Source organism: Oncorhynchus masou, chromosome 28 (assembly GCF_036934945.1).
Source record: "Oncorhynchus masou masou isolate Uvic2021 chromosome 28, UVic_Omas_1.1, whole genome shotgun sequence".
Classification (NCBI taxonomy): Eukaryota; Metazoa; Chordata; class Actinopteri; order Salmoniformes; family Salmonidae; genus Oncorhynchus; species Oncorhynchus masou.
The window spans coordinates 15,459,502-15,487,375 of NC_088239.1; the positions used below are offsets into that span (position 1 = coordinate 15,459,502).

The 27,874-nt window shown below is 44.7% G+C and overlaps 1 protein-coding gene across 3 annotated transcripts; it reads right to left on the reverse strand.

Annotated features, from left to right (window-relative positions):
- Positions 1-136: 136 nt before the first annotated feature.
- Positions 137-27,874, reverse strand: LOC135517242 (high affinity 3',5'-cyclic-AMP phosphodiesterase 7A-like). Of its 3 annotated transcripts, XM_064941364.1 has the most exons (13): positions 26,868-27,874; positions 11,470-11,530; positions 9,311-9,343; positions 8,762-8,851; positions 5,585-5,778; positions 5,415-5,478; positions 4,906-5,102; positions 4,632-4,763; positions 2,660-2,751; positions 2,395-2,539; positions 2,169-2,265; positions 2,007-2,087; positions 137-1,893 (listed from the first exon to the last, which is right to left on the reverse strand). In XM_064941364.1, the coding sequence occupies exons 1-13, from the start codon at positions 27,003-27,005 to the stop codon at positions 1,580-1,582; spliced, it is 1,638 nt and encodes a 545-aa protein (XP_064797436.1). In that variant the 5' UTR covers positions 27,006-27,874; the 3' UTR covers positions 137-1,579. The 3 variants fall into 3 exon arrangements, with proteins under 3 accessions (XP_064797436.1, XP_064797438.1, XP_064797437.1); XM_064941366.1 differs by lacking the exon at positions 9,311-9,343 and having other exon boundaries at positions 8,762-8,848; XM_064941365.1 differs by lacking the exon at positions 9,311-9,343.

Below are 27,874 nucleotides of genomic sequence, written 5' to 3' on the forward strand. Positions count from 1 at the left end.
TACATAGTCGGTTCATGTTCAGAACGGTATGATGTAGAACAGAGTTGCCTGTCATGTCAGCTCTATTCATTACATTTCAAGCTGCGATGTTGAGTATCACTCAATACAGCCCTGTTTATGAGGCCGAACACTGAAGTTCAATTGGATCATTGAAATTTGTCAACTGCTTTTATTAATCAAACTGCAACATGTATCAAAAGGTCAACACAGCAAAGCCTTTGGAAAACGGCTTGATACTGAAGTCATCTTCCCAAAATGGCTGCTGCAAAAAAATTGTAAACAGTTTATCAACAGTCTTACAGAATAATTACAAAATCAGCTAAAATAAAAAGCACCCGTTATTGTTCAAAACATCTGTGCCGTCTATACAGAGTCAGAAAACCACCTAAATTAGATGGAATGTTTCCATGTATAAAAAGGATTGAGTTTCTCACCAAAGGCAAAGGGGATCAGAGTGCAAGCATACGATGCACTTAATGAGTAGTAGAACTGGTTTGGTCACTTAGCGTAGTTTGTGCATAGTTAAGGCATCGGTAGAGCAGTCCTCTAGGTTGCAGGTGGCTATGATGAGAGAGTCCCATTCAGTAGATGTAAACATGTTTACCAGGTAGCTAAACTACTACAGTCCAACCTATACCTTGGGATAGAGATTGGCAAAACCCTGAGCGAGTTGCATTGTGATGGAGTTTAGATGAGATGCGTGTGAAAGGATCCAGGGTGACAGATCGAGGTCACCCATGCTCTACAGTCTACAATAATGCTTTTTCATATTGGTTCTATTCTACAATACCATTCCGTCTGTCCCAAATTCTTTCAGAACAGAAGCGGTGTCCAACATGTCAGTCTTTTGGGAGTGCAAGGAAAAGAGGAATACAATGGAGCACAGGTGGTGTTTCCTTTATGGCATCTGGTGACTGTCCGTCTGTCAGGCGGAGTCTTTGTGCTCGACTTCAGCAGTGGGGCGACAGTTCAAACGCTCATGTTTCTTCACATCTGTGCTTAGAAGGCGGAACCGGAATGATTCATTTCGATGTGACAACAAAGACGTCTGTAAACAGTCTTCATAGAGGCAGCAAAAGGACTGGGCATGTCACTTTTTTTACATGAGGAAGAAGATTCGTTATAAAATCAACACACCATGACATTTCTGTACAGTCTTTAGAGAGCCTCTTCTCAATACGTTTCAAATGACTCAAAGCTTCCTGTAGAACTTGGTTTGAAAATGGCACTTCAACTAGAAAAGTGTATTCTTCAGTTACTGTCATTCCCTTAGATTCACTTTGCTACCAAAAATAGTGTCAAATTAGTAAGGCCAAAACTTCAGAGGACAAATAAATAAAACAAGCTAATAAAAATAATACAGCAGTAGCCAAATGAGGTATCTAGGTGTTTCTCCATGTCAAGGAAAGGAATTAAAAATTAAATAAAATCAGTGGTTTGTCAAAGACGGGACGCAAAGCAACAAACTTAAAGTTCAGGTGGGGGGGTGGGGTTTGAAGTCCACACCCTGCCCCTTCCACCACCCAGTGTGTTGAGGCCAGGGGTTAAGGGTCAGGGTTGTAAGGGCAAACGTGGAGTGTCAGGACTCTTTCCTTCCCTGAGGTATTTCTTCGGAGTTGGTTGCTCCCGTGGCTGTTGCCGTGTTGACGGCTGTGGGTTCCACAGCAGAGGCAGACTCTGGTTCTGACTCAGTGATGGCAGGCGTTGGCATGGTGACGGAGGCAGGTCTGCTAGGTTCCAGCTCGTCGGGGCTCGACGGCCGCTCCTGCTGTACTAACCCACCCCAGCTGGCCTTGTTCAGCCCCAGGTGGCCCAGCATGGTCTGGGACAGACGCGTGTCAGAGAACCGACCCCACTCAGCAAAGAGAGGCTCCACCACATAAGTCATGAAGCCTGGGGAAGGGAAGACAGGGAGACACACAGGGTTCGAAAGGCAGGCCTAATAGAGCTTCTGGTTCTATCAATGTAATGTAGCTAGTACTTACCTAGAAACCATCATAACTTACCAATCTGAATGTTTCCCATTGAGTTTCTCTGGCTATCACACAGTGGACTGACTTCAAGTTTGTGCTTCTTCTCAATGTCTCCTACAGAGGGATAGACAACACACACTGATCAGAAATCAACAGGATAGGTGAAGAAAAAATTAGAGATTAATGAGAGGCTACCTTGGTGAAAAAACTCTTGAGTCACTTTCTCACTCCACTGTTTGCTCAGCTCCCAGGGTCTGCAGGGGTTGCAGATGTCCGCACACTTCAGAGCCATCTGCAATGAGTTAGAGACAAAACAGCCAGTTCTACAGTTTCCCCATGCACAACTAAGCCACAATTACTGGTTAGTTACCCCAGTTTCCCCAGGCCCAACTCTTAACCTATGGCCCAACTGGTAACTGACCTGGAGGATGAAGTGTCGGTGGCTGGCATTGCTCAGGCACAGGTCATCCTGGTTCAGGTGTGTTCTGAACTTCCCCAGGTACTCGTTCTGTCTGCTGATGTCAGTGGCCAGGATCAGAGAACCCAGCTGGCGCTCCATCTTCAGCCTGATGAGCTCATGAGTTTAAATGAAATGTATACTACAACAACCAACTCATTACCTTGCTCTTTAACAGAGTAACGTTTATTGATCAACCATTTGGCACTGGAAAAAGAACATGACTGACCCTTCCTCAGCAGGCAGGTGGGAGAACAGGCCAGTCTCTCTGAGCAGACCAACTGCAGACCGCCAGTGGTGGTTCTCCAGAACAGAGGAGTTCTACAGACCAGAGACAGATTTTGAGAATGCTGTCATCTTGAGCTACTAACTGCATTCAATCATGGACCTCAACATTACATGGCCATCTATTGATCTCCAGTCAGGTCTAAAGCTACAGGAGCTTGGATTGCTTTACGTTCTCCCCTCTAGAGCTTGGCCAACATGACAGCGTAGCGTTAGCCAGAGGGTTATACTGCAAAGCAGGATCAAAAAGTCGTCCTAAATATTCTGATAACATTTTTTAGGAAATATAAGCTTGTAATGGGTTTGATATCTAAGATGAGCTTTTTATTATTCATCTTTATGCCCCTTTTTCCTCCCTAATTTTGTGGTATCCAAGTGGTAGTTACAGCCTCGTCGCTGGCTGTAACTCCCCTCCAGCCTCGTCGCTGGCTGTAACTCCCCTCCAGCCTCGTCGCTGGCTGTAACTCCCCTCCAGCCTCGTCGCTGGCTGTAACTCCCCTCCAGCCTCGTCGCTGGCTGTAACTCCCCTCCAGCCTCGTCGCTGGCTGTAACTCCCTCCAGCCTCGTCGCTGGCTGTAACTCCCCTCCAGCCTCGTCGCTGGCTGTAACTCCCCTCCAGCCTCGTCGCTGGCTGTAACTCCCCTCCAGCCTCGTCGCTGGCTGTAACTCCCCAGCCTCCAGCCTCCCCTCCAGCCTCGCTGGCTGTAACTCCTCCAGCCTCGTCGCTGGCTGTAACTCCCCCAGCCTCGTCGCTGGCTGTAACTCCCCTCCAGCCTCGTCGCTGGCTGTAACTCCCTCCAGCCTCGTCGCTGGCTGTAACTCCCCTCCAGCCTCGTCGCTGGCTGTAACTCCCCTCCAGCCTCGGCTGGCTGTAACTCCCCTCCAGCCTCGTCGCTGGCTGTAACTCCCCTCCAGCCTCGTCGCTGGCTGTAACTCCCCTCCAGCCTCGTCGCTGGCTGTAACTCCCCTCCAGCCTCGTCGCTGGCTGTAACTCCCCTCCAGCCTCGTCGCTGGCTGTAACTCCCCTACAGATTCGGGAGAGGTGAAGATGGAGCCATGCGTCCTCTGAAACACGACCCTACCAAGCCGCACTGCTTCTTGACACACTGCTCGCATAACCTGGAAGGAAGCTGCACCAATGTGTCGGTGGAAATACCTTCCAACTGACAACAGCTTGCAGGCGCTCGGCCCGCCACAATGAGACAAAATACCTTCCAACTGACGACAGCTTGCAGGCGCCCGGCCCGCCACAACGAGACAAGAAAATACCTTCCAACTGACGACAGCTTGCAGGCGCCCGGCCCGCCACAACGAGACAAGAAAATACCTTCCAACTGACGACAGCTTGCAGGCGCCCGGCCCGCCACAGTGAGACAAGAAAATACCTTCCAACTGACGACAGCTTGCAGGCGCCCGGCCCGCCACAGTGAGACAAGAAAATACCTTCCAACTGACGACAGCTTGCAGGCGCCCGGCCCGCCACAATGAGACAAGAAAATACCGGCCAACTGACGACAGCTTGCAGGCGCCCGGCCCACCACAATGAGACAAGAAAATACCGGCCAACTGACGACAGCTTGCAGGCACCCGGCCCACCACAAAGAGACAAGAAAATACCGGCCAGCCTAACCCTCCCCTAACCCGGACGACGCTGGGCCAGTTGTGCGCCACCTTGTGGGTCTTTCGGTCATGGCCGGCTGTGACGCAGCCTGAGATCGAACCAGTCTGTAGTGACACCTCAGCACTGTGATGTAGTGTCTTAGACCGCTGTGCAACTCAGGAGGCCCAAGTTGATCTTTTTAATTAACCAGAAAATCAATAGTTAGCCAACTCAGTGATACTGCTTTGTAGTATAACCCTCTGGTCTAATATGGCTTGTAAAGTAGCTGTGGACTGCTCCAGCTATGGGCTCTCACCCTGTAGAGCTTGGCCAGGTAGTGGTTGGTCTTGATGAGGAAAGGCTGGTTGACTCCCGGGTGGTCCAGGTCATGAGTAGCAGCTGCTAGCAGGCCCAGGAGGATGTCACAGGACGTCAGGGACTTGGCCAGCTATGGAGAGACCGGAATGTCAGCTCAATTTTTATCGGCTACAGGAGCAAATGCCTGGGATAGCCCAGTTCAAACACCCAGTAAGCTACTTCTGAATACTTTCTGTACAACAGAAAACTAGCACGGTCAATCTGTCTGCCACCTTGGGTTCTCGCAGGTAGCAGTACATGGCCTGTGTGACATCAGCAGCGTGCACAGCGTTATGGTAGGGGTTGAGGCTGTGGTAGTCCTCCTGCACCATGACCAGGAAGCGCCACAGCTTCACCATGTCCAGCTGAAACAGCTCCAGCAGACCATACTGGTTCAGGAGGTGGAAGGTCATCGTCACCAGGCTGTTTCCTGCATGGAGAGGGATGTGAGATTTAGTTTAAGAGCTGGTCAGGAATAGTGTTCAGGGGCAGGTAGTTGTGTTTTTTGTGGTGGAGTTTAGCATTGCAATGAAAATCTATGGAGAATGACTTAAGAGTCCCCACCATCCCAGTTCTACACAGCATTCAGCAAAACAAACACCAGAGGGCATCATTGTCTAGAAATGTCTGAGTTGAAAGCAGGCCTATGCAGTCATGTCACACTTATTCTGTGAGGATGAGGACATTACAAAAATGTAGGTAAAGCTCTGGGAGAAAAAGTGGACATCTGTTAGAAATATACCATTCGTTAATCTGTCGAAGAGGAAAATGTCGAAATTCCAGCTCCCGACCCTTTCCAACATACACTGCAAGAGAAAAACACATGTACATGTAAGTGTGTGTTAAGCCATGCACATAAACATGAATTGTGTATGATTGGCTCAGAGCGTATGGTCTGCGTGAGCATCAGACCTTGGCCTGTCCAATGTAGTCCTCATCCAGGATGTGGAGGGGGTTGAGGTGGGTTGTTCCCCAGAGCAGACGGGACGAGTGGAGGTATCTCTGGAAGCTGAGCAGTCTGCGTAGCCGCCGACCAGACACGGGCCCAGCCGAGATGAAGCCTGGACCAGGGATAAGACTAGAGGCTGAGGTGGATTCTGAGCAGGCTGAAAACACAAGGGTTTATTCACAACATTGGAGTTGTTTAAAACACTGGTTTTCAAACTTCAGGACACTTTTTGTTATAGCAAATTCATCAGGGACCCCCTCATAACTCAGGTGATATTAAACTAGAATACAAGGAGTGTTACTTTGACCAGTAGTATAAAGTACTTAAAAGTCTTTGTGGGTATCTGTACTTTACTTAGATTTGACTACTTTTACTTCACTACATTCCTAAAGAAAATAAATGTACTTTTTACTCCATACCTTTTCCCTGACACCTAAAAGTACTAATTACATTTTGAATGCTGAGCAGGACAGGAACATTAACTAATTCACGCACTTATGAGGCGAACATCCCTGGTCATCCCTACTTCCTCTGATCTGGCGGACTCGCTAATCACAAATGCTTTGTTTGTAAATTATGTCTGAGTGTTGAAGTATGCCCCTGGCTATTCGTAAATAAAATAAAAATATAAGAAAATCGTGCCGTCTGGTTTGTTTAATATAATGAATTTGAGATTAGTAAAAGTAATGACACCTTAAAAGAAAATGCCTCAAGTAAAAGTCACCCAGTAAAATACTACTTGAAAGTATTTTGTTTTAAATATACTTAAGTATCAGAAGTTAAAGTATAAATCAAGTATGACAATTGGTTACTTTTCCACTACTGATTGACTTTGGCAGTGCAGGCCGGACAAACCTTCAGGCCCTGGGAAGGAACATTTTAAAGGCCCATCTCTTGGCATCAGAGAGAAAAATGTGCCGTTTTTAAGCAAATGTCCTGCAATTCTACACATTTTGTCACGAGACAAAGAACATTTTGCAGTTTTAAAGCTTAAAATTAGTGCATTGCCAAAAAATATATTGAAAGAATTAAGTACCTTACTAATTGGAAACAGTCAGAGTAAGAAAAACAAAATACCTTCTTAGCAAAGTACAATTTCTCAAGCAAGAGTTTTGCTGGGAGTGGTCTGAGTGGGGAGGGGAGAACTGAAGACTAGCAGCAGTGGAGGATGCTGAGGGGAGGACGGCTCAAAATAATGGCTGGAACGGAACGAATGGTATCAAACATATGGAAACTGTGTGTTTGATACCATTCCACCTATTCCCGCTCCAGCCATTTCCACGAGCCCATCCTCCCCAATTAAGGTGTCACCAACCTCCTGTTTAGGACTCTTTCTTATGTACCACCTATGATGTCACCAGGCAGGCCAAAACTCCAATCCTCCAAAACGGCTGAAACTCCAAGCAAACAGGTCTCACACTAAAAGGGCATCAATTTTCAGTATTATTCCAACCTCAGACTAAACTGGGCCTTTAAGTTGAAATGTATGGTGTACAGTGGATACCAATATCCCTGGGAGCCTCCCAGGCCAATGTTACCAAGGGGTAAGAACATGAATTGTGGATTAATATTATAACATTGTATTACACCCTCAAATATTCCATAGCAATTTTTTGTTTATCTGTTAGTAATGGTCATAAAATGTTTGTCGTCAAAAACACGCATATGGCTGAGGACCCCTTGCAGTACAAGGTTTACAACAGAGGATAGATTCAACAGTTTCCTGTTGTACAGAAAGAAACAGAGGGATGACATGGCGTGTCTGGTTTACACAGTAGAGGTCTATCTAATCATTTAGTAATATACTCTGCTTGATCATCCACAGGCACTGGAGTCACAGACATCTGCTCCAAATCTTAAATCAGGAATGTTGCACAAATGTTTGGGTGGACTTATAATTGAGACTAAGAGCTATCCAAATGTCCAAAATGTTCAATACGTGAATGAGAACGCTGATGAAACCAATAAGGATACTGATGAATTGTGAAATGGCGCCTAACCAATTGTGCCATGTGTTTTTTTCCCCCCACGTAAGAATTTCACTAAGGCTACACCTGTTGTATTCAGCGCACATGACAAATAAACGTTGATTTGATACCAATATGAAGACTGACGAAACCAATAAAAAATTAAATCAATAAGAATGAAAGAAGTGGACAAATGATTGATGTACATACACGCTGCATTCCTGTGAGGTCACTCTGGATTCAAGACTGGTCAACTATGAACGCCACTGCCTGAGGATGGACACTTACACTGCCTACACTTAGCCTACTGCTTGGACACACACACCACAAGTCATGCATCGTCAGTGGACACACACACCACAAGTCATGCATCGTCAGTGGACACACACACCACAAGTCATGCATCGTCAGTGGACACACACACCACAAGTCATGCATCGTCAGTGGACACACACACCACAAGTCATGCATCGTCAGTGGACACACACACCACAAGTCATGCATCGTCAGTGGACACACACACCACAAATCATGCATCGTCAGTGGACACACACACACCACAAGTCATGCATCGTCAGTGGACACACACACCACAAGTCATGCATCGTCAGTGGACACACACACCATGGCTGGAAAGTTATGGTACAACTCAGGAAGCATGTCAGCATTCCGAGGAAGGCGTTTACTTTTAAACCAGGAAGTGAACACATGGAACGTCTGTCAGAGAGAGAACTCCACTGGACTGGGAGTCACTAACGTAGCAGGACTCACATTCAGGGTTGGCGGTCAGATTACAACTTTCTTTTCAATTCATGAACTGAATGTCACAGTATTTTCTCTACAAGACTTTGTCCAAATTAAATATCACTCCACTTCCTGAACTAGAATAGTACCCCACCCTGCTCAGTCACATAAGGATTATTCAGGTTGACTTATTTACATAAAGACAATGATGTCAACTAATCAGTGTGTGAAATAAATAAGATATTCACCAACATCTGTCAGGTGTAGCAGATCTACCGACTGAAGACCGGTAAGTACCCGCAGGGGCAGGGCTGTATGCCGGTACCATCTCTTAACTGATCAGTGAGGGTAACTAGAGGAAAGTCACACCACAACTACTATGCAGTGAGGAAATACGTTGGGTTTTTTGTCGTCATGGTTCATACTCACAGTGTAGGGTCCGGAAGTCAATGCACAGGTACGGATAGGAACCTCTTCCTTCTGGTTCAAATCCTACCTGACTTCTCACTCGAACATCTCCTAGAGGGAAGCAACACGCACACACACGTCCTCAAGAGTCATGAAACGTACAGTTGAGAAAGAGCGCTCCCACACACAGGTCACCAACATGCTGTACTCACACACATGCACTCTCCCTCTCCTCCTCTCCCTTTCTCCAAAGGAGCAGCAGCATATATACCACTAAAGGAACTTGGAACAGCTGAGCATGCAATGCCAGGCAAGGCTACAGTAACACTCGTATTAGTAGTCAGAGCAGCAGAGCAACCTACAGTAGACAGGTTTGTGCTTCATACTCAGAGGCGAACACTGACTATTGCTATGGTACTATGGCACTGGTCCAGGCAACCCAGTCAATACTGGTCTCCTAGATGAGTCATTCAGCAGCAGTCAGACTGACAGGCTAATGCAGCTCTTCAGCACTGATTTGTACATCAGATCAGTCATTCAGTACAGTCTCACTCCCACCAGCTTACTTACTTGGGAACAGCTGTTTGAATATAACACAAGCCCCTAGCAAAATAGCAAAACTGGGAATTACCATTAAAGGACGGTCACATACAGCTTTCACAGATTTAATTTAAATATACAAAAAGGTATGCATGATGTACACAAACTCAGATATACATGCAGTTACACATCCAAGTCATTTGGTGTCTGTGTGTGAGCTGCACGTTTAAAATGTGTGATGAGATGGAGTCACGTTTTCCCATTCTATGTGCCAGCGGACCTTGACGTCAGGGGAATATGTGTCAGTCAGTTGATTTGCAATGTGCACTGACCTCTACGCTGTAATGCTTTTAAACCCACTGTATGACAGACTGGCCTAGTAATTTATCACAGGCCCTGGCAAATAGCCTACATGTCCTGAACTGGGATGTTGCAGCACCTCTTATTATACATTTTAATATCCACCAACTTCACAAAAACACATGTTCTCAAAGTAGGCCTAATACTAGAGCCAGAGGTAACCAGGGGAACGCTAGTAGCACCAACTCCACAAAAACACATGGTCTCAAAGTAGGCCTAATACTAGAGCCAGAGGTAACCAGGGGAACGCTAGTAGCACCAACTCCACAAAAACACATGTTCTCAAAGTAGGCCTAATACTAGAGCCAGAGGTAACCAGGGGAACGCTAGTAGCACCAACTCCACAAAAACACATGTTCTCAAAGTAGGCCTAATACTAGAGCCAGAGGTAACCAGGGGAACGCTAGTAGCACCAACTCCACAAAAACATATGCTCTCAAAGTAGGCCTAATACTAGAGCCAGAGGTAACCAGGGGAACGCTAGTAGCACCAACTCCACAAAAACACATGGTCTCAAAGTAGGCCTAATACTAGAGCCAGAGGTAACCAGGGGAACGCTAGTAGCACCAACTCCACAAAAACACATGGTCTCAAAGTAGGCCTAATACTAGAGCCAGAGGTAACCAGGGGAACGCTAGTAGCACCAACTCCACAAAAACACATGGTCTCAAAGTAGGCCTAATACTAGAGCCAGAGGTAACCAGGGGAACGCTAGTAGCACCTACTCCACAAAAACACATGGTCTCAAAGTAGGTCTAATACTAGAGCCAGAGGTAACCAGGGGAACGCTAGTAGCAGCAAATTGTTGTTACATCATTGAGTTAAAATGGTCATTTAAAATAGTCTTCTTCAGATGATTGAACTACTGAAGATGTCAGTAATCGGTGTTTAAAGATTTTTTTAAATTTAAGTTAACTTCGAACAGAATTGTATCCGAAAATAGTTCAAACTATTTGCAGCACAAACCATCATAGCTTCCTCCAGACAGGAAGTGAGGTCAGTGACCTGGCCAGTTGTAGTTTATAAACAGGGCCCAGAGTATTTCCTGGAAAACTCCTGGCCCTATGTACATAATCTCTCATGACAACAGAACAGGCATAAGGGTCTAATCTGTTTTGGTCTGGTCTGCTAGACTGACTGCTGGGTAGGCAGGGCGAAATCCAACTCAATAAACTATTATCCCCAAATGTTACGTGGCAGTGCAGACAATATAATATATACATAACCAACAAGACAGGACAGACTCTTACAAACAACCACACAGACATACTGGTCTAAAATCGAGTGGACTCCTAGCATCCACACAGAGAACCCAGAACATTCCACTGACCTATGTACCCAGCACAACACAGAATTAAACCTCAGCCTCAGTAAATCTGCTCAAAATTCAGAGGCTTAATTCTGTGGCCCAACGGCTGGCCTGGACGGCTGGACGGACTCAGACATGACTTAAACCTTATGTGATGGAGAGATTATCAAAGAGATCAGACGAGTGAGTCCCTCTGCATCCATCTGTCTGCCTGAATTCCTCTATCCCTTTCTAAAATGTATTTATCCCTTTTACGTTGTTACTTAAGCTATTATGTAATATGGCAAGAACAACAATATTTCAACCCTTTCCTTGATGTGCAATCTAGAGGCCTGATGCCTGTTCATTGTAAATGTGGGGACAGTGAGCAGTACTTATAGTTGCTAGTATTGAAATGCTAGTTGTACTAGAACAAAATGGCTGGTGGTGCTGCTGAGTGAGTGTGGGTGGGGACATTACTCACAGTAACTAGCATAACGCTAGTTGGTGTGTACTGTATGTGACAGGAGGCAGTACTTACCGAGCATACGAATGTACAGAGCAGTCTGATCTGAGCTGTCATACGAGATGGCCCCTCGTCTCTGAAGGAGAGGAAAGACAAATAAATAAAAAAACATTTATGCTTCCAAGATATTGGTAAATCAGAAGAGAACCAGAGAAATATGCAACGATGTTAAACACTTGAATAATACGAGTGGTGCTGGCCTTCCGTCTACTAAAGTCATCTGAGTTCAACCATCCATTTCATCCTGCTGAGGACTGTTAGGCTGCTGAACAGTTGGGTTCAACTGATAGACTTTCACACAGGCCCACAAGGTGCGTCATCTTTGTGATGGTATACACACTCTCCATCTATTTATCAGCCAGTGTGAGAAACATGCATGCTGCGTAAGCAGCAGAAAACACTCACACGGAGCGTGTGTGTACACATGACATATGCACGGAGCGTGTGTGTACACATGACATATGCACGGAGCGTGTGTGTACACATGACATATGCACGGAGCGTGTGTGTACACATGACATATGCACGGAGCGTGTGTGTACACATGACATATGCACGGAGCGTGTGTGTACACATGACATATGCACGGAGCGTGTGTGTACACATGACATATGCACGGAGCGTGTGTGTACACATGACATATGCACGGAGCGTGTGTGTACACATGACATATGCACGGAGCGTGTGTGTACACATGACATATGCACGGAGCGTGTGTGTACACATGACATATGCACGGAGCGTGTGTGTACACATGACATATGCACGGAGCGTGTGTGTACACATGACATATGCACGGAGCGTGTGTACACATGACATATGCACGGAGCGTGTGTACACATGACATATGCACGGAGCGTGTAGTGAGAGAGCTGGTGGGATATATGGTGTGGGAAGCTCTGTACTACATGTAGGGGGAACATGCTGCTCCAGACAGACTGAGTTGAGATGTCCATCTGGTAAAACCTAAGAGTTAATCACACCTCATTTCCCCAGTAATAGGCTCCTTGTTACCGTGACGATAGAGCAAAGCTGCTTGCTGATTAGGACAGCAGCAGGCAACACTCCCAACGACACTAGGCTTACCGAGCACGCAAGACAGAAAGAGGGGGGAGACAGTGGCAGCGAGACTACCGAGACTACCACACACACATGGAGGGGGGATAAGAGCCAAGAGGGAGGATAAGAGTATTCACACAGCCAAGTGGGAGGGTTTAAGAGTATTCACACAGCCAAGAGGGAGGGTGTAAGAGTATTCATACAGCCAAGTGGGAGGGTGTAAGAGTATTCACACAGCCAAGAGGGAGGGTGTAAGAGTATTCATACAGCCAAGTGGGAGGGTGTAAGAGTATCCATACAGCCAAGTGGGAGGGTGTAAGAGTATCCATACAGCCAAGAGGGGGGGTGTAAGAGTATCCATACAGCCAAGAGGGGGGGGGGGTGTAAGAGTATCCATACAGCCAAGTGGGAGGGTGTAAGAGTATTCACACAGCCAAGAGGGGGGGGGTGTAAGAGTATCCATACAGCCAAGAGGGGGGGGGGGGTGTAAGAGTATCCATACAGCCAAGTGGGAGGGTGTAAGAGTATCCATACAGCCAAGTGGGAGGGTGTAAGAGTATCCATACAGCCAAGTGGGAGGGTGTAAGAGTATTCATACAGCCAAGAGGGGGGGTGTAAGAGTATCCATACAGCCAAGAGGGGGGTGTAAGAGTATCCATACAGCCAAGTGGGAGGGTGTAAGAGTATTCATACAGCCAAGTGGAAGGGTGTAAGAGTATTCATACAGCCAAGTGGAAGGGGGTAAGAGTATTCATACAGCCAAGTGGAAGGGGTGGAAGAGTATCCATACAGCCAAGAGGGGGTGGGGGGGGGGGGGGGTTAAGAGTATTCATACAGCCAAGAGGGGGGTTAAGAGTATTCATACAGCCAAGAGGGGGGTTAAGAGTATTCATACAGCCAAGAGGGGGGGGTTAAGAGTATTCATACAGCCAAGAGGGGGGGGGGGTTAAGAGTATTCATACAGCCAAGAGGGGGGGGGGGTAAGAGTATTCATACAGCCAAACTTGTTTTCAAAAATGCACACAAACATAGACCTATGGCAAAACTAGAGAGCAAGAGAGATATCTACCTAGTAGGTGTACACTGGTGCCTGGCACTAATCAGCAGGTTGCAGTAACAGAGGAACCAACCAGGGGATATCCTCAACCTGCTGTCACCCACAGACAGATGCTCAGGCCTGTACACGGTCTTGGCTCACCTCCCCTTGTACCACCCACACACACACACACACACACACACACGATCCAGAGAGGGGAGGGTGGTGTCTCCAGAGCTAGTTTCCCCACAAGACTCCCCCTCCCTGGGCTGAGCTTGCCTTGGCTCTCCTCCCCTCCAGCCAGGGTGTCCCCAGATGGCACATCACTCAGGCCTGTGACGTCAATCGGCTTAGCCTCATTTGCATTCATGATATACTTTACCCATTTTCATTCCCTCACTGTTTATTTCTCTCCCTCGCTCATCCCCTCTGGGCTCCACTCTCGAATGAAAAATAAAACGCTTTGAAGCCATATTCTCCTCACAATGCAGTGGAGAGGCCGTTAAAAACAGCAATTTATTGATGCTTATGGGTGTCAACTGAAGGTGACAGAATTATTATTAACAAAATGTCTAAGCAGCTTGTTATGGCCTAGTCCCATTGGGATTGATCACATCTGAAAAACAGTCCAGAGTTGGTAACCAGGTAACCAGTTTAACAACCACCATCTCACACACGTCCAACTGTAACCACTTAGAAACCCAGATAAGGATCAGGGTTCGTCTCCACCAAACTGTCGTCACAGACACCCTCTCTCTCTGGGTGTGTCCATCTTCCTCTGACCCTAAGTGTCCTCTAATTCTAAGCTCCCATGACGGCGACGGCCAATCCAAGATAATATTTGACCGGCTTGCAAACAGGCTTGTGGTGCAGTATTTTACTGTCAACACGCCGCTGTGTTCACACACAGCACCAGCGCTTAGCGTGAGTAATATCCACCCTGTGTGCGTGGGCGGGGGGGATAAACAGACTGGCATAACCGTAAGCAGAAAGACCCCAAACTACTGCATACAACCTTTTCAATCACAAACACACACACACACACACACACACCCTTTGGCTGACAGCTATTGCTGGCGTGTCTGATCTGGCCTGTACCGTCACTCATCACTCCAGTGCCAGTTAGCAGCCAACTGGCAGGATTACCAGGTCCCCCTCAGGCAGGGTCAGGCAACTTCTCCAAGATCGGTCAGACTGGTCAGAGGTCAGACTGGACTGAGGCATCAACCCCGGGCCATGTGAAAGGAAAGGGGGCTACCTAGTCAGTTGCCCAACAATGCATTCAACTTAATTGAGTCTTCCACATTTACCCAACCCTTCTGAATCAGAGGTGTGGAGGGCTGTTTGTGAAACAGAGATCAGGTTAGTGTCTGTAGTTGGTTCAGTTTTACACAAGTAAACGACAAACAAAATGTGTGTCCTAAACCTACCTTGTCTGAGAGAACAGTTTAAGTAAAACAAAATGTTTTTAGATGGAATTTAAGTGTAATGCATCTAGAGACTTTTTCAGCATCAAGTTTGATCATGTGTAGCCTAGTTGACACTACTGTAGGTGTACTTGAAGCTAAATCTAAACCCAACCAGACAGCTCTACAGAGCGAACCCTGTGAATGATCATTGATGCCAAGTCTAACAGCTCCAGGCCTTTAAAGTGGTGTTAAGCAGAGCCTGGTCAAAGCTCATCCACCCACACTTCCCCGTTTCAGCCCCAGGGCAATGTCACTTAAAATGTATGCCGAGCAAAAACCATTGATTTCAAAGTTTAACAAAAACCATACAACTCATGAACAAGGACTACTTTTAACAATTTACACTGACGATTTTACAAAAACACATTTACTGGAAGAGCTGTGCAGATGCAAAATTTGGTAACAGAATTTCGGTAAAATCTTTGTGTCCGTGCTTTCCAGAAACTCTTAAAATATCTGTTCCAAATGAAGATTCAACAATGTTTGCAGAAATAATTCGGTGTCAGCTATGACGTACACACAGACTTTGAAAAACCTCTTTTGGTTATTGAAATAGAGTAAGTGAAGTGATTTTACACACGTTAACTGAACTTAATCATGGGCCCCTGATCTGTACTACACAGAAATGCACAATTATGGACATGAATGTCATTAGCTTTATCGTGATGTATCCTACATAGGTACATAGGTCCTACATAGGTCCTCTTCTGCATATTTGGGTATCATTCACCACACTGGCTAATTGTTTTAATGAACTTTGCCCCCAAACAAGACCAAATTTGGGTCATCCGGACCAGAAACAAATCTGAACCAATCATAGTCGTCTATGTTTCACAAGTTTGGACAACAAAGTACAGCTCATTAGTGTACTCAACTTGTGTGCTCTGTACACTACTCTGAGCTGTACTGTCCAAACTTGTGAACCAAACTGTGGTTTGTGACTACTACGATTTCCCATTGTAGCCAAATCAATTGCAGAATTCTATTACCCATTTTTTTTTTACCAGAATTTGTTTTATTCACTTAATTCATAAACAAAATTGATATCAGTAAAAACACTAACTAATTGATAGCTCTACCTTTCCTTGTTCTGGGAACTTTCATTATTCTCCCTCACGAGGGAGAGAAATTAGAAAATATCTTAAAGATGTGGGTTTCTGGTAACGGAACATCAAAGCACAAGGAAATGTTTCATAGAAATCCCCCCCAACAAGTTGATATTAGTTGGAAGGGGTCTTTACTTCAACCTTGTGTTCTGATGTAATTCTAATACCTTTTAAGACCCCTTTGCCATCGGTTTGATCAGAAATCAAAGCCTTCACTTATTCCACATTTTTAGGATGGAACATGTATGCGCCTTCTCAAACAGGGACTCGAGGCTTTCATTTCACACCCACTTTAATATGCTCCTATTAACTTCACTTTGGTGCTCATTGGTCCTTCCACATTGAAATGACCCCCAGCGATAAAACTAGACTTCCTCACGCTGTCAGTGGTAAAAACACTGGGTTCTAGCTAGGGCTGGGTAATATCGAATTAATATGTTTTAGCACGATGTTCCAAGAATCGAGGTTGTCTTTTTAGTCTCATCCCATTCGCTCCTTTGATGCACCTTTCCACTCGCACAGGGACACCAAGCCTCTCCCCCTGCCACTCACAACAATGACAAAAGAGATCTTCCTCTCTGACAACAAGCAGTTTCAATTCGCGATTTGCATTTACGGTTTGGTCCAACATATAAAAAGGATCCTGGAGACGCCTCTTCACTGTTGACATTGAGCCTGGTGTTTTGTGGGTACTAGTTAATGAAGCTGCCAGTTTCTCAAATCACACACTAAATGTACTTGTCCTCTTGCTCAGTAGTGCACCGGGGCCTCCCACTCCTCTTTCTATTCTGGTTAGATACAGTTTGTGCTGTTCTGTGAATGGAGTAGTACACAGCGTTGTACGAGATCTTTGGTTTCTTACATTGAATAGCCTTCATTTCTCAGAACAGGAATAGACTGGCGAGTTTCAGGAGAAAGTGCTTTGTTTCTGGCCATTTAGAGCTTGTAATCGAACCCACAAATGCTGATGCTCCAGATACTCAAATAGTCTGATGACCGGTTTCAATGCTTCTTTAAAAATCAGAGAAAGTTTTCAGCAGTGCTAACAATTATAAAATATTTTTATAATGATCAATTAGCCTTAAAATAATAAACACAACATGCCATTGGAACACAGGAGTGATTGTTGCTGATAAATGTAGATATTCTATTAAATATGAGCCATTTCCAGCTACAATATCTACACTGTATGTGATCAATTTGATGTTATTTTAAAATGAATAAATAAAAAGTGTTTTTCTTTCAAAAACAAGGACATTTCTAAGTGACCCCAAACTTTTGAACGGTAATGCATTTCACTATACAGCCTTACCTATGGATTGTGGATCAATGACATGGGGTATCAATCTACTCAGTGACACCGAGAACATTAGCGTCATAGCTCTTATTGCAGGACTCTGAAACAACTGAATTGAGCCACATTTATTGTCAACCTGTGTATTTTACACTATTCCTGAGGAAAAACCATGCTGTGTGGATGTTTGAGTCTGATAACGCAGAGGACATTAGGAAATAATATATTGGGTATTGAGTAGACTGTTAGCCCATTTCTTAGATCCCCAATCCTTAGGTAAAGCTGTACAGTACATTATGAATAGTAGGCTGACTGGGGAGGGGATTTCACAGTCACGCGATAAGAGCTACAACGCTAATATTTGCGTAAACTCTTCATAGGTGGTGTTCTGTGAGTGTCACCAAGTAGACTGATACCCCATTTCATTGTGTCACATTCCAACCTTGTTTAACATGATCTTGTCTAAATATGGCATGATTGCACCAATTATAACCTTCTGCATCACCTTTTTTTTAAATTAGGTACTTTTATTTTGAAGGCAAACTACAAATTCCACTATTGTGCCAAATCCTTATTGTGGCTAGCTTCACAACATAACTCGGTCAGGTCGAGCCTCACTAGCCAGATGAAGCTAGCTGGCTGCTTATAACGTTAGCTTTGGGCAACAGGGTTAAGTAGCTGGCAAGCTATTTATTGTCATGAGCTGAATTTCAATAACCCATTGAAATCATGTAGAATGTATATGTGTTGTCACACTACTCATTGTATTGTTCAAATACATAAAATACCGTAATATATATATTTTTTAAAGTGATGATACTTTTGCCAATATCGTCCAGCCCTACCTAGATGTACATAGTTATTTTTGGGAAAAAGCAACAGGGCAGTGTGGTGCCAGGACTACAAACTCTCCCTCAACATGAGCAAGACAAAGGAGATGATTGAGGACTACAGGAAAGGGAGGGCCGAACACGCCCCCATTTGCATCGACGGGGCTGTAGTGGAGCGAGTCGAGAGTTGTTCCTTGGTGTTCACATCAACTATCAAAGTCCAAACACACCAAGAAAGTCATGAGGGCACGACAACACCTTTTCCCACCCTCAGGAGACTAGGGTAGTGCGTACGGCCCAGTACATCACTGGGGTCAAGCTTCCTGACATTCAGGACCAGTAAAACGTTTGGACACACCTACTCATTCAAGGGTTTCTTTATTTTTACAATTTTCTACATTGTAGAATGGTAAAGACAAAACTATGAAATAACACAGGGAATCATAACCAAAAAAATATATATATAATAATGAGATTCCCCAAAGTAGTCACCCTTTGCCTTGATGACTGCCAAGCGTGTTCAAAGCTCTCTCAACCAGCTTCATGAGGTAGTCACCTGGAATGCATTTCAATTAACAGGTGTGCCTTGTTAAAAGTTAAGAAGGAAAGGACATTCCACAAATTAAGCCAATCAGTTGTGTTGTGACAAGGTAAGGGTGGTATACAAAGATGGTCTTTTACCAAATAGGGCTAAGTCCATATTATGGCAAGAACAGCTCAAATAAGCAAAGAGAGAAAAAAATAAAAACAGTCCATTACTTTAAGACATTAAGGTCAGTCAGTGCGGAACATTAAGAACTTTGAAAGTTTCTACAAGTGCAGTCACAAAAACCATAAAGCTCTATGATGAAACTGGCTCTCAGGAGGACCACCACAAGAAAGGAAGACCCAGAGTTACCTCTGCTGCAGATGATAAAATCATTAGAGTTACCAGCCTCAGAAATTGCAGAGTTTAAGTCACATCAACTGTTCAGAAGAGACTGTGAATCAGGCCTTCATGGTCAAATTTCTGCAAAGAAACCACTACTAAAAGGACACCAATAAGAGACTTGCTTGGGCCAAGAAACATGAGCAATTAACATTAGGCCGGTGGAAATTGAGATTATTGGTTCCAACCTCCATGTCCGAGACGCAGAGTAGGTGAACGGATGATCACCGCATGTGTGTGTAACGGATGTGAAATAGCTAGCGAGTTAGCGGTGGTGCGCGCTAAATAGCGTTTCAATCGGTGACGTCACTCGCTCTGAGACCTTGAAGTAGTGGTTCCCCTTGCTCTGCAAGGGCCGCGGCTTTTGTGGAGAGATGGGTAACGATGCTTTGTGGGTGACTGTTGTTGATGTGTGCCTGGTTGTGTACCTGGTTCGCGCCCGGGTATGGGCGACGGGACGGTCTAAAGTTATACTGTTACATGTGGTTGCTACCATGAAGGAGGTGGTGTGATGGCGCTTTGCTGGTGACACGGTCAGTGATTCATTTAGAATTCAAGGCACACTTAACCAGCATGGCTACCGCAGCATTCTACAGTGATTGCCATCCCATATTTTTTGCGCTTAGTGGGACTATTATTTGTTTTTCAACAGGACAATGACCCAACACACCTCCAGCCTGTATAAGGGTTATTTGACCAATAAGGAGAGTAATGAGTCCTGCATCAGATGATCTGGCCTCCACAATCACACAAACTCAACCCAATTGAAATGGTTTGGGATGAGTCAGACTGCAGAGTGAAGGAAAAGCAACCAACAAGTGCTCAGCATATGTGGGAACTCCTTCAAGACTGTTGGAAAAGAAATCCAGGTGAAGCTGGTTGAGAGAATGCCAAGAGTGTGCAAAGCTGTCAAGGGAAAGGGTGGCTAATTTGAAGAATCTCAAATATATTTTGACTGGTTCAACACTTTTTGGTTGCTACATGATTCCATGTGTTATGTCATGGTTGATGTCTTCACTATTAATCTACAATGTAGAAAATAGTAAAAATAAAGCTAAACCCTTGAATGAGTAGGTGTGTCCAAACTTGACTTGCCGTGTCTATGACTTGGCCCCCCCAAGTCATAGACACGGCAAGCGGGACTGGAGCACCAAGTCTAGGTCCAAAAGGCTCCTTAACAGCTTCTACCCCCAAGCCATAAGACTGGTGAAAGGCTAACATAATTTGCAATGACCCCCCCCCCTTCCCAATTTGTTTTTAATACTGCTGCTACTCGCTGTTGATCAACTACGCAGTCACGTAACCCCTATCTACATGTACAAATTACCTCGACTAACCTCTTCCATCGCACATTGACGCAGTACCGGTACCCCCTGCATATAGCCTCAATATTATTCTAGTGTGTTATTTTACTAAATAAAAACTATTTTCTTAACTGAACTGCAGGTTAAGGGCTTGTAAGTAAGCATTTCACATTAAGGTCTATACCCGTTGTAGTCTGTGCATGTGACAAATAAAATTTTATAAACTTGTATGCATTTCACTACTAAATGTTTGCTATCAGATATCCTATAAAATGGCTTTCTGCCAGAAGTCGAATAGCTCTGGATGAGTTCTGTTCAGTTGCCCGCCCCCCTCCCCCTCCCTTTCAAATCAAATTTTATTGGTCACATACTTAGCAGATGTTATTGCTGGTGTAGTGAAACGCTTGTAGTGGAGCAAAATGCTTTCCCCCCCTATGCTTCGTGTACACCTGCTGCTCTTCATTCAGAAAAGCATGCATCACAACTTTTGTTCACTTTTCTCGTAAAATGACATTCAGTAGCTACTAGCTATGCTTGTATACAGTGGGGCAAAAAAGTATTTAGTCAGCCACCAATTGTGCAAGTTCTCCCACTTAAAAATGAGAGGCCTGTAATTTTCATCATAGGTACACTTCAACTATGACAGACAAAATGGGGGGGGGGGGGAATCCAGAAAAATCACATTGTAGTATTTTTAATGAATTTGCAAATTATGGTGGAAAATAAGTATTTGGTCACCTACAAACAAGCAAGATTCCTGGCTCTCACAGACCTGTAACTTCTTTAAGAGGCTCATCTGTCCTCCACTTGTTACCTGTATTAATGGCACCGGTTTGAACTTGTTATCAGTATAAAAGACACCTGTCCACAACCTCAAACAGCCACACTCCAAACTCCACTATGGCCAAGACCAAAGAGCTGTGTTTGGAGGACAAAGAATGCCGAGTTGCATCCAAAGAACACCATACCTACTGTGAAGCATGGGGGTGGAAACATCATGCTTTGGGGCTGTTTTTCTGCAAAGGGACTAGGACGACTGATCCGTGTAAAGGAAAGAATGAATGGGGCCATGTATCGTGAGATTTTCAGTGAAAACCTCCTTCCATCTTCAAGGGCATTGAAGATGAAGCGTGGCTGGGTCTTTCAGCATGACAATGATCCCAAACACACCGCCCGGGCAACGAAGGAGTGGCTTTGTAAGAAGCATTTCAAGGTCCTGGAGTGGCCTAGCCAATCTCCAGATCTCAACCCCATAGAAAATCTTTGGAGGGAGTTGAAAGTCCGTGTTGCCCAGCAACAGCCCCAAAACATCACTACACTAGAGAAGATCTGCATGGAGGAATGGGCCAAAATACCAGCAACAGTGTGTGAAAACCTTGTGAAGACTTACAGAAAACATTTGAGCTCTGTCATTGCCAACAAAGGGTGTATAATAAAGTATTGAGATAAACTTTTGTTATTGACCAAATACTTATTTTCCACCATAATTTGCAAATAAATTAATTAAAAATCCTACAATGTGATTGTCTGGAATTTTTTTTTCTCATTTTGTCTGTCATAGTTTAAGTGTACCTATGATAAATTACAGGCCTCTCATCTTTTTAAGTAGGAGAACTTGCACAATTGGTGGCTGACTAAATACTTTTTCCCCCACTGTAACTGTGTGCTGGATTTGCAATACATTTGTTTATTTCCACTCGTTGCATATAGCTAACAGCGTCTGTGATTTAGCCATTACTGGTAATAGACTGCCAAAGGGCTTTTTTTTATTAACTTGTCCATGTTGGTGTTTTTAGCACCTCTTCAAATCACATTGTATTTGTCACATACACATGGTTAGCAGATGTTCATGTGAGTGTAGCGAAATGCTTGTGCTTCTGGTTCCGACAATGCAGTAATAACCAACGAGTAATCTAACCTAACAATTCCACAACAACTACCTTATACACACAAGTGTAAAGGGATAAAGAATATGTACATAAAGATATATGAATGAGTGATGGTACAGAACAGAATAGGCAAGATGCAGTAGATGGTATAGAGTACAGTATATACATATGAGATGAGTAATGTAGGGTATGTAAACCCTACATTACTCATCTCATATGTATATTTGTGTGCAATGCCAGTAATACAGTAAATCCCAGGATGGCAGATGAACAGAATTCAATGTAACAAATTGGGAGGGGGGGGGGGGAATATAATTGGGATTTTTCTATTATTTTCTCTCTCTCTACATTGTTGGGAAGGGTCCGTAAATAAACATTTCACTGTTATACTTCATAAACTGGTGTAGACTGACAAATAAAATGTGCTAAGCATCTTATCCAGGTAGGCCACTTAATTTCAACATCTAAACCAAATGAACAGGCCATGTTGTTAAAACACTTGGAGGAGGTCTTAGGGTTGAAAGCTTATATAGTTATAAAAAAATAAAAAAATGACAAGCCCCAAATTCATTTGATTATTCCCAACTGCTTGAAATGCAGTGTATTCATCTTTCATTGTGCAACTAAGCTTATTTATAGAAAAATAATAATCATAATAAAATCATGAACTGCCACTAAGTTAAATAATAATAAAAGAGAGCTGTGATTTTTAGTCCAGCTCACCCAGCCCTAGCTGAGACAGACAGCACGTCAAACTATGGAGGAAGCCAGCAATATGCCAATCAATTCTGGAATATCAGCCACAAACAGTGTCTGTAAACTGAGCATGAAAAGCAGCTGGAGTCAGCAGAGCTTCATGAAGTGAAAACGTCCTCCTAAGAGTTATACCCTTGCGGTGCAATGCTGTAATACGCCATGGCACATTCCAGTAAGGCAATGCTAAAGCCATAAACCTGGACTTTACTGCAATGCAGGTTGCTGCATGTGTGTGCCAGCCACTGCTTACACAAAGCCACAGATTGAGTCTACCTAGTAACACTGGTTTATGGGGGTGGACACTCCACTCCAGTGTCAGAGGTCATTAGGTGGGTTTAGAAGGGTCCACTGGCCTGTGAAGGAGAGGTGCACTGGGTATCTGGGTTCAGCTCATCCTACACAAACCCATTGGTCAAAATAACTGATCAGTTTCTAGGCCATAGAGGCAGTTTCATGCTACTATAGGCCAGGTCATGGTGTTCCAGTAGAACACTTCCAGACACATGGTGAGAGAGCAGTGCAGACAGCAGCCAGACACATGGTGAGAGAGCAGTGCAGACAGCAGCCAGACACATGGTGAGAGAGCAGTGCAGACAGCAGCCAGACACATGGTGAGAGAGCAGTGCAGACAGCAGCCAGACACATGGTGAGAGAGCAGTGCAGACAGCAGCCAGACATGGTGAGAGAGCAGTGCAGACAGCAGCCAGACACATGGTGAGAGAGCAGTGCAGACAGCAGCCAGACACAGTCAACCAGGGATTTTTACTCTGGAGAACTGTCACAAAGTCATTGAAAATATTTTTATAGGGAGAGGTTTAGAATGGGGTTGCAAATGTGCTCTGTGTTGAGCCATATCTACGCAAGATCAGAGATGGGGGGGGATTCATAGGCAGAAAGTGGCTCAGGCATTGAAACACCTGTAGTATGTGAGGTGAATCAAGGTAGAAATTGAATTATTCAAAACCTTCATTCCAACACCAATGTTTCTAGAATGTGTTAGTGTCAGTCAACTTAGTCTATACCTGGCCAAATAAGAGACTTGTTGAGAACTGTATGGTTTGTTAAAGGTCCTTTCTTTCCTACTATAGAGGAGCTCCTGAAGTTAGGTCCTACACCCCTCCAGGGATAGAGAGAGATGAGAGTTAATTGAGTTTAGACCCAAACCTTTCCAGTTGAATGCCTTGATCAGGTGAGTACAGCATTTCACCAAAAGCTGACAAGGAACCACAAGCAGAAGTGTCATGTGAAGACAAATCTAATGAAAAAAAGGACAGACCACGTACTAGTCCTATAAGGTCGACACTCATTCAGATAACCTTCATGAGACTAGTCCGTGTGGCACGTCGGGGGTTAAAGCCCTGTGGTTGTGAAAGAATAGCAGCAAGACTCTTAACAGCTCCTTCGGCATTCTTACCACATCCTGAAACTACGTCAATCCAGCCACGCACACCACTACGTCAAAACCTTATCGCTTCAGTTAAGATCAACGCGCGTGCTCATGATGTGATCCCCTCCGCCTGCAGAAAAACAAGTGGTGCTATCTCGTCCTGTTGCGTAGCATGCTGGCTCATATTTGCCAAATCTCCTTTTTCCTGTCGTAAATATGCATGGGACTAACCGCTGCAACTCATCAATACTGTGTTTCTGTTTACATATTGACTTATTTCTCGGATACACACAAGACAAATCTCAATTGGCTCTGTGGCCTGGCCTTATCAGTGGAGAGGTGTGTGTTTCAGTTATCAATCAATGCACCAGGCACATGGTACTGACAGCTGCACTCTTCCCTGCATTGGCCTGGCTCTCTGGATGTAAACACCAACTCAGGAGTCAGACGAGGCAATACTGCCTGCCTCTGTGCGTCACACACACACACCCACTTCCTCTCAATGTTCGGTTGGCGACATAGCCATTGGCCACTCCGCCATCGAGGCCAGAAAAAAAAACCTGGAAGCCCTACAGACAAACCAGCTGCGACCTTTGGCCATTATCCTCTACTAGAGCATATTTTACACCCATCCACATGCAGACAGCGAGCACAAAAATGCACTTCTCTGATGTCATCTTTTCTTAAACCCTACACTTTCACCCTCTGTTTACGAGAGGAAATGTCTTCATCAGAGAGCAAGAGGGCCTGAAACTCCGGCCATCTGGGAGTTTGGCGGAGAGCCAAACCACTACCCTCAGGCACATGTTGAACCTGCTCCCTCAGTAATGCTAGCTCTAGCCCGTCCCCTGTCCCCGCTTAAACAAACACCAGGAAGCGAGCACACTGGAACCAGAACACAGCAGTGACCACAGAGGAAAAGACTCACCCTTATGGCCACACAGAAGGAGAGAAATGATGTTTAGAGAGGGACAGTAGTCACTCCATGGCAAGTAGTGTGTGTGGAAAAAACCCATATAGCAAACACGTCTCCATTCCATACCCTGGTGTCCAACTACAGTGGGAAGGTCTTCACTTCTGCACCCATTCTCATCTGCTGCACAAACCAAAACCTGATGCAAATCATTGTTTCAAAAGAACCCCACTTAACACTACAAAGCCTGTGGCTCGTTGCAAGTGAGCCGTTTCTCCCAACAAAAGGGCCAAAAGAATAATACATTTAAACACAGCCCACCAATTACAAATGAACTGTGGCACACTCGAGAGAAACAAGGGACCAACACGACCCAGGAGCACAATTGCTCCTACAGTGTTTGTACACAGTGTGATTGTACTACAGGTTTCGCATGGCATAAAACTAGAACGAGCGTTCCCCGTTCAAAACAACGTTCCATAGTGCAACATGGCAGCCATTTGGAATATTCAATAAACTGATGATCATCGCATCAGAAAACTAAGCAGGACTTTATGCATCCAATTCTATGCCAGGACATTGATAGCCTTTGACAGAGAGGGGCTGTACATCTGTTGTTGAGTGGAGGGTAATGGTGTGGATATTTGAAAGCAGGCACAGGGGTGATTATGTGATGTGGAGCAGTGGGCTTGACAAAAGACTAATGGATATCCCACCGAAGAGGGACGCGGCTCGCACACGCACAGATCTCACTGCCTTGTTAATGCGTTCGGTATACAATGACATGTGAGCGTCGGACACGAGTTATTCACCCCTGATTTAACATACAATTACTGTGTAGGATGGCGAACTATCAACTACGTGAGTCGATGTCCTCATCATTTGGTGATTGTGTTAGTTAAGGTTATCGGTTCCCGCTCATATCATTGTTTCCTTGCGCCAAAGTTTCCTTAACAAAATACTGTAACTCATGGGCCTAAGCTACATTGCACAACTATGGCATGAATAGGCCTACTATACAACGTGATGAGAAATCAAGGAGTAGCCAATGTGGCTCACCTATTTAACGAGAGTCTGTTAAATGTGTCTAGACTGGAACACACTAGATCGAATACAAACAAAAGTATCCAGGCAGCACGTTCCTTGGTGCACAAAGTAACAAGTAGACAGCTGTTGCAACAATTAAGACAATGTAGCTTAACAATACATTGAGTTGAAGGGTGACTGCATTTAACCACTTGAACATTTTTACTGATCATTTTGTAGTTTCAGAGTGACATTGCAAATCGATAGGCTACCACCTGCAGGATTCCCATACCACTCATATGAATCGGAAAGAAGCGATCCAATAGTTAGTTATTAGGTAGCGCATGAGATGTCATCAAATTGATGATGTAGTGTCATTATGGAGAGCCGAGACAGTTGAAGTAATGAGGGATTACCTGTGACAGCTGCCTTGGATCAGGAGCGCCGAAGAGAGACGAGCTGGAGCTGAAACTGATGGCTCCTCTCCGGCTGAGGACATGCTTAGGAACCGGTCTGTCTAGAGGCAAAACCGGCAGCTGATAACATACTTCCATTGAACAAAGTCAGAGTTGGATCCAGATTTTAAAAAACGAATAAAAATCAGTTAAAATGGGAAATGAATTGATCAAATGGAAAGTAAAATGCAGGGAAATAAGAGGGTTGATTGTAGAGCGGTATTCCTCCTTTATTGTGTGGAGGGAATCCGTTGTAATACTTCAGCAGTGAAGAAAGCTACTTATCTTTGTTCTAGGCGACTTTAAACTTGCCAAAATCGCCGTCATTAATACATTGCCTATGCCGCTAGTCTCGTTTGTTCCCATTCTAACCGGGGATGTTATTCATGCTGCTACTTAGCACCTTTTTCTACACAGATTTGGGCCCTCAAAGGACGAGGCCTCTATATTTTCTCTATCTTCATAAAAACGTTTCCTCATTGTCTCCTCCAAAACTCGTCTCAGACGTGCTTCGTCGTGATATGGCTCCGCATTGTCTCCAAATCAAAACAAAAAGGCAAGACCACTTAAAAAAAACAGCTGCCGATGTACATCACTAGTGGGTGAAGTGAAAGGAATCATACGAGGAACATATTGGAGCAGTGGTTCGGTGATATTCATTCAATATTTTCGGTGCGAGAAGAAACTCTTTTTTTCCTCAATGCAAGCATAAATAGCACCCGTGATTCACCACACATCGGTCTCACTCAATGCAGCACTGTGTGATTTCAAAAGAAAGTGGCTGGCTCAAGGGGAAACCCGACGTCCATCTCACCTTAACCCGTCGTCCGGGAAAAATGTTGGCACATCAAACAAAAATAAACTGCAACGAAAAAGCAAAAATGTGAACCAAGGTAAATTGATTTCCTTTAACTACCTAGCTACCTTTCTAAACATGAGGCTTCTCTCGAACACACCACCTGCCAGAG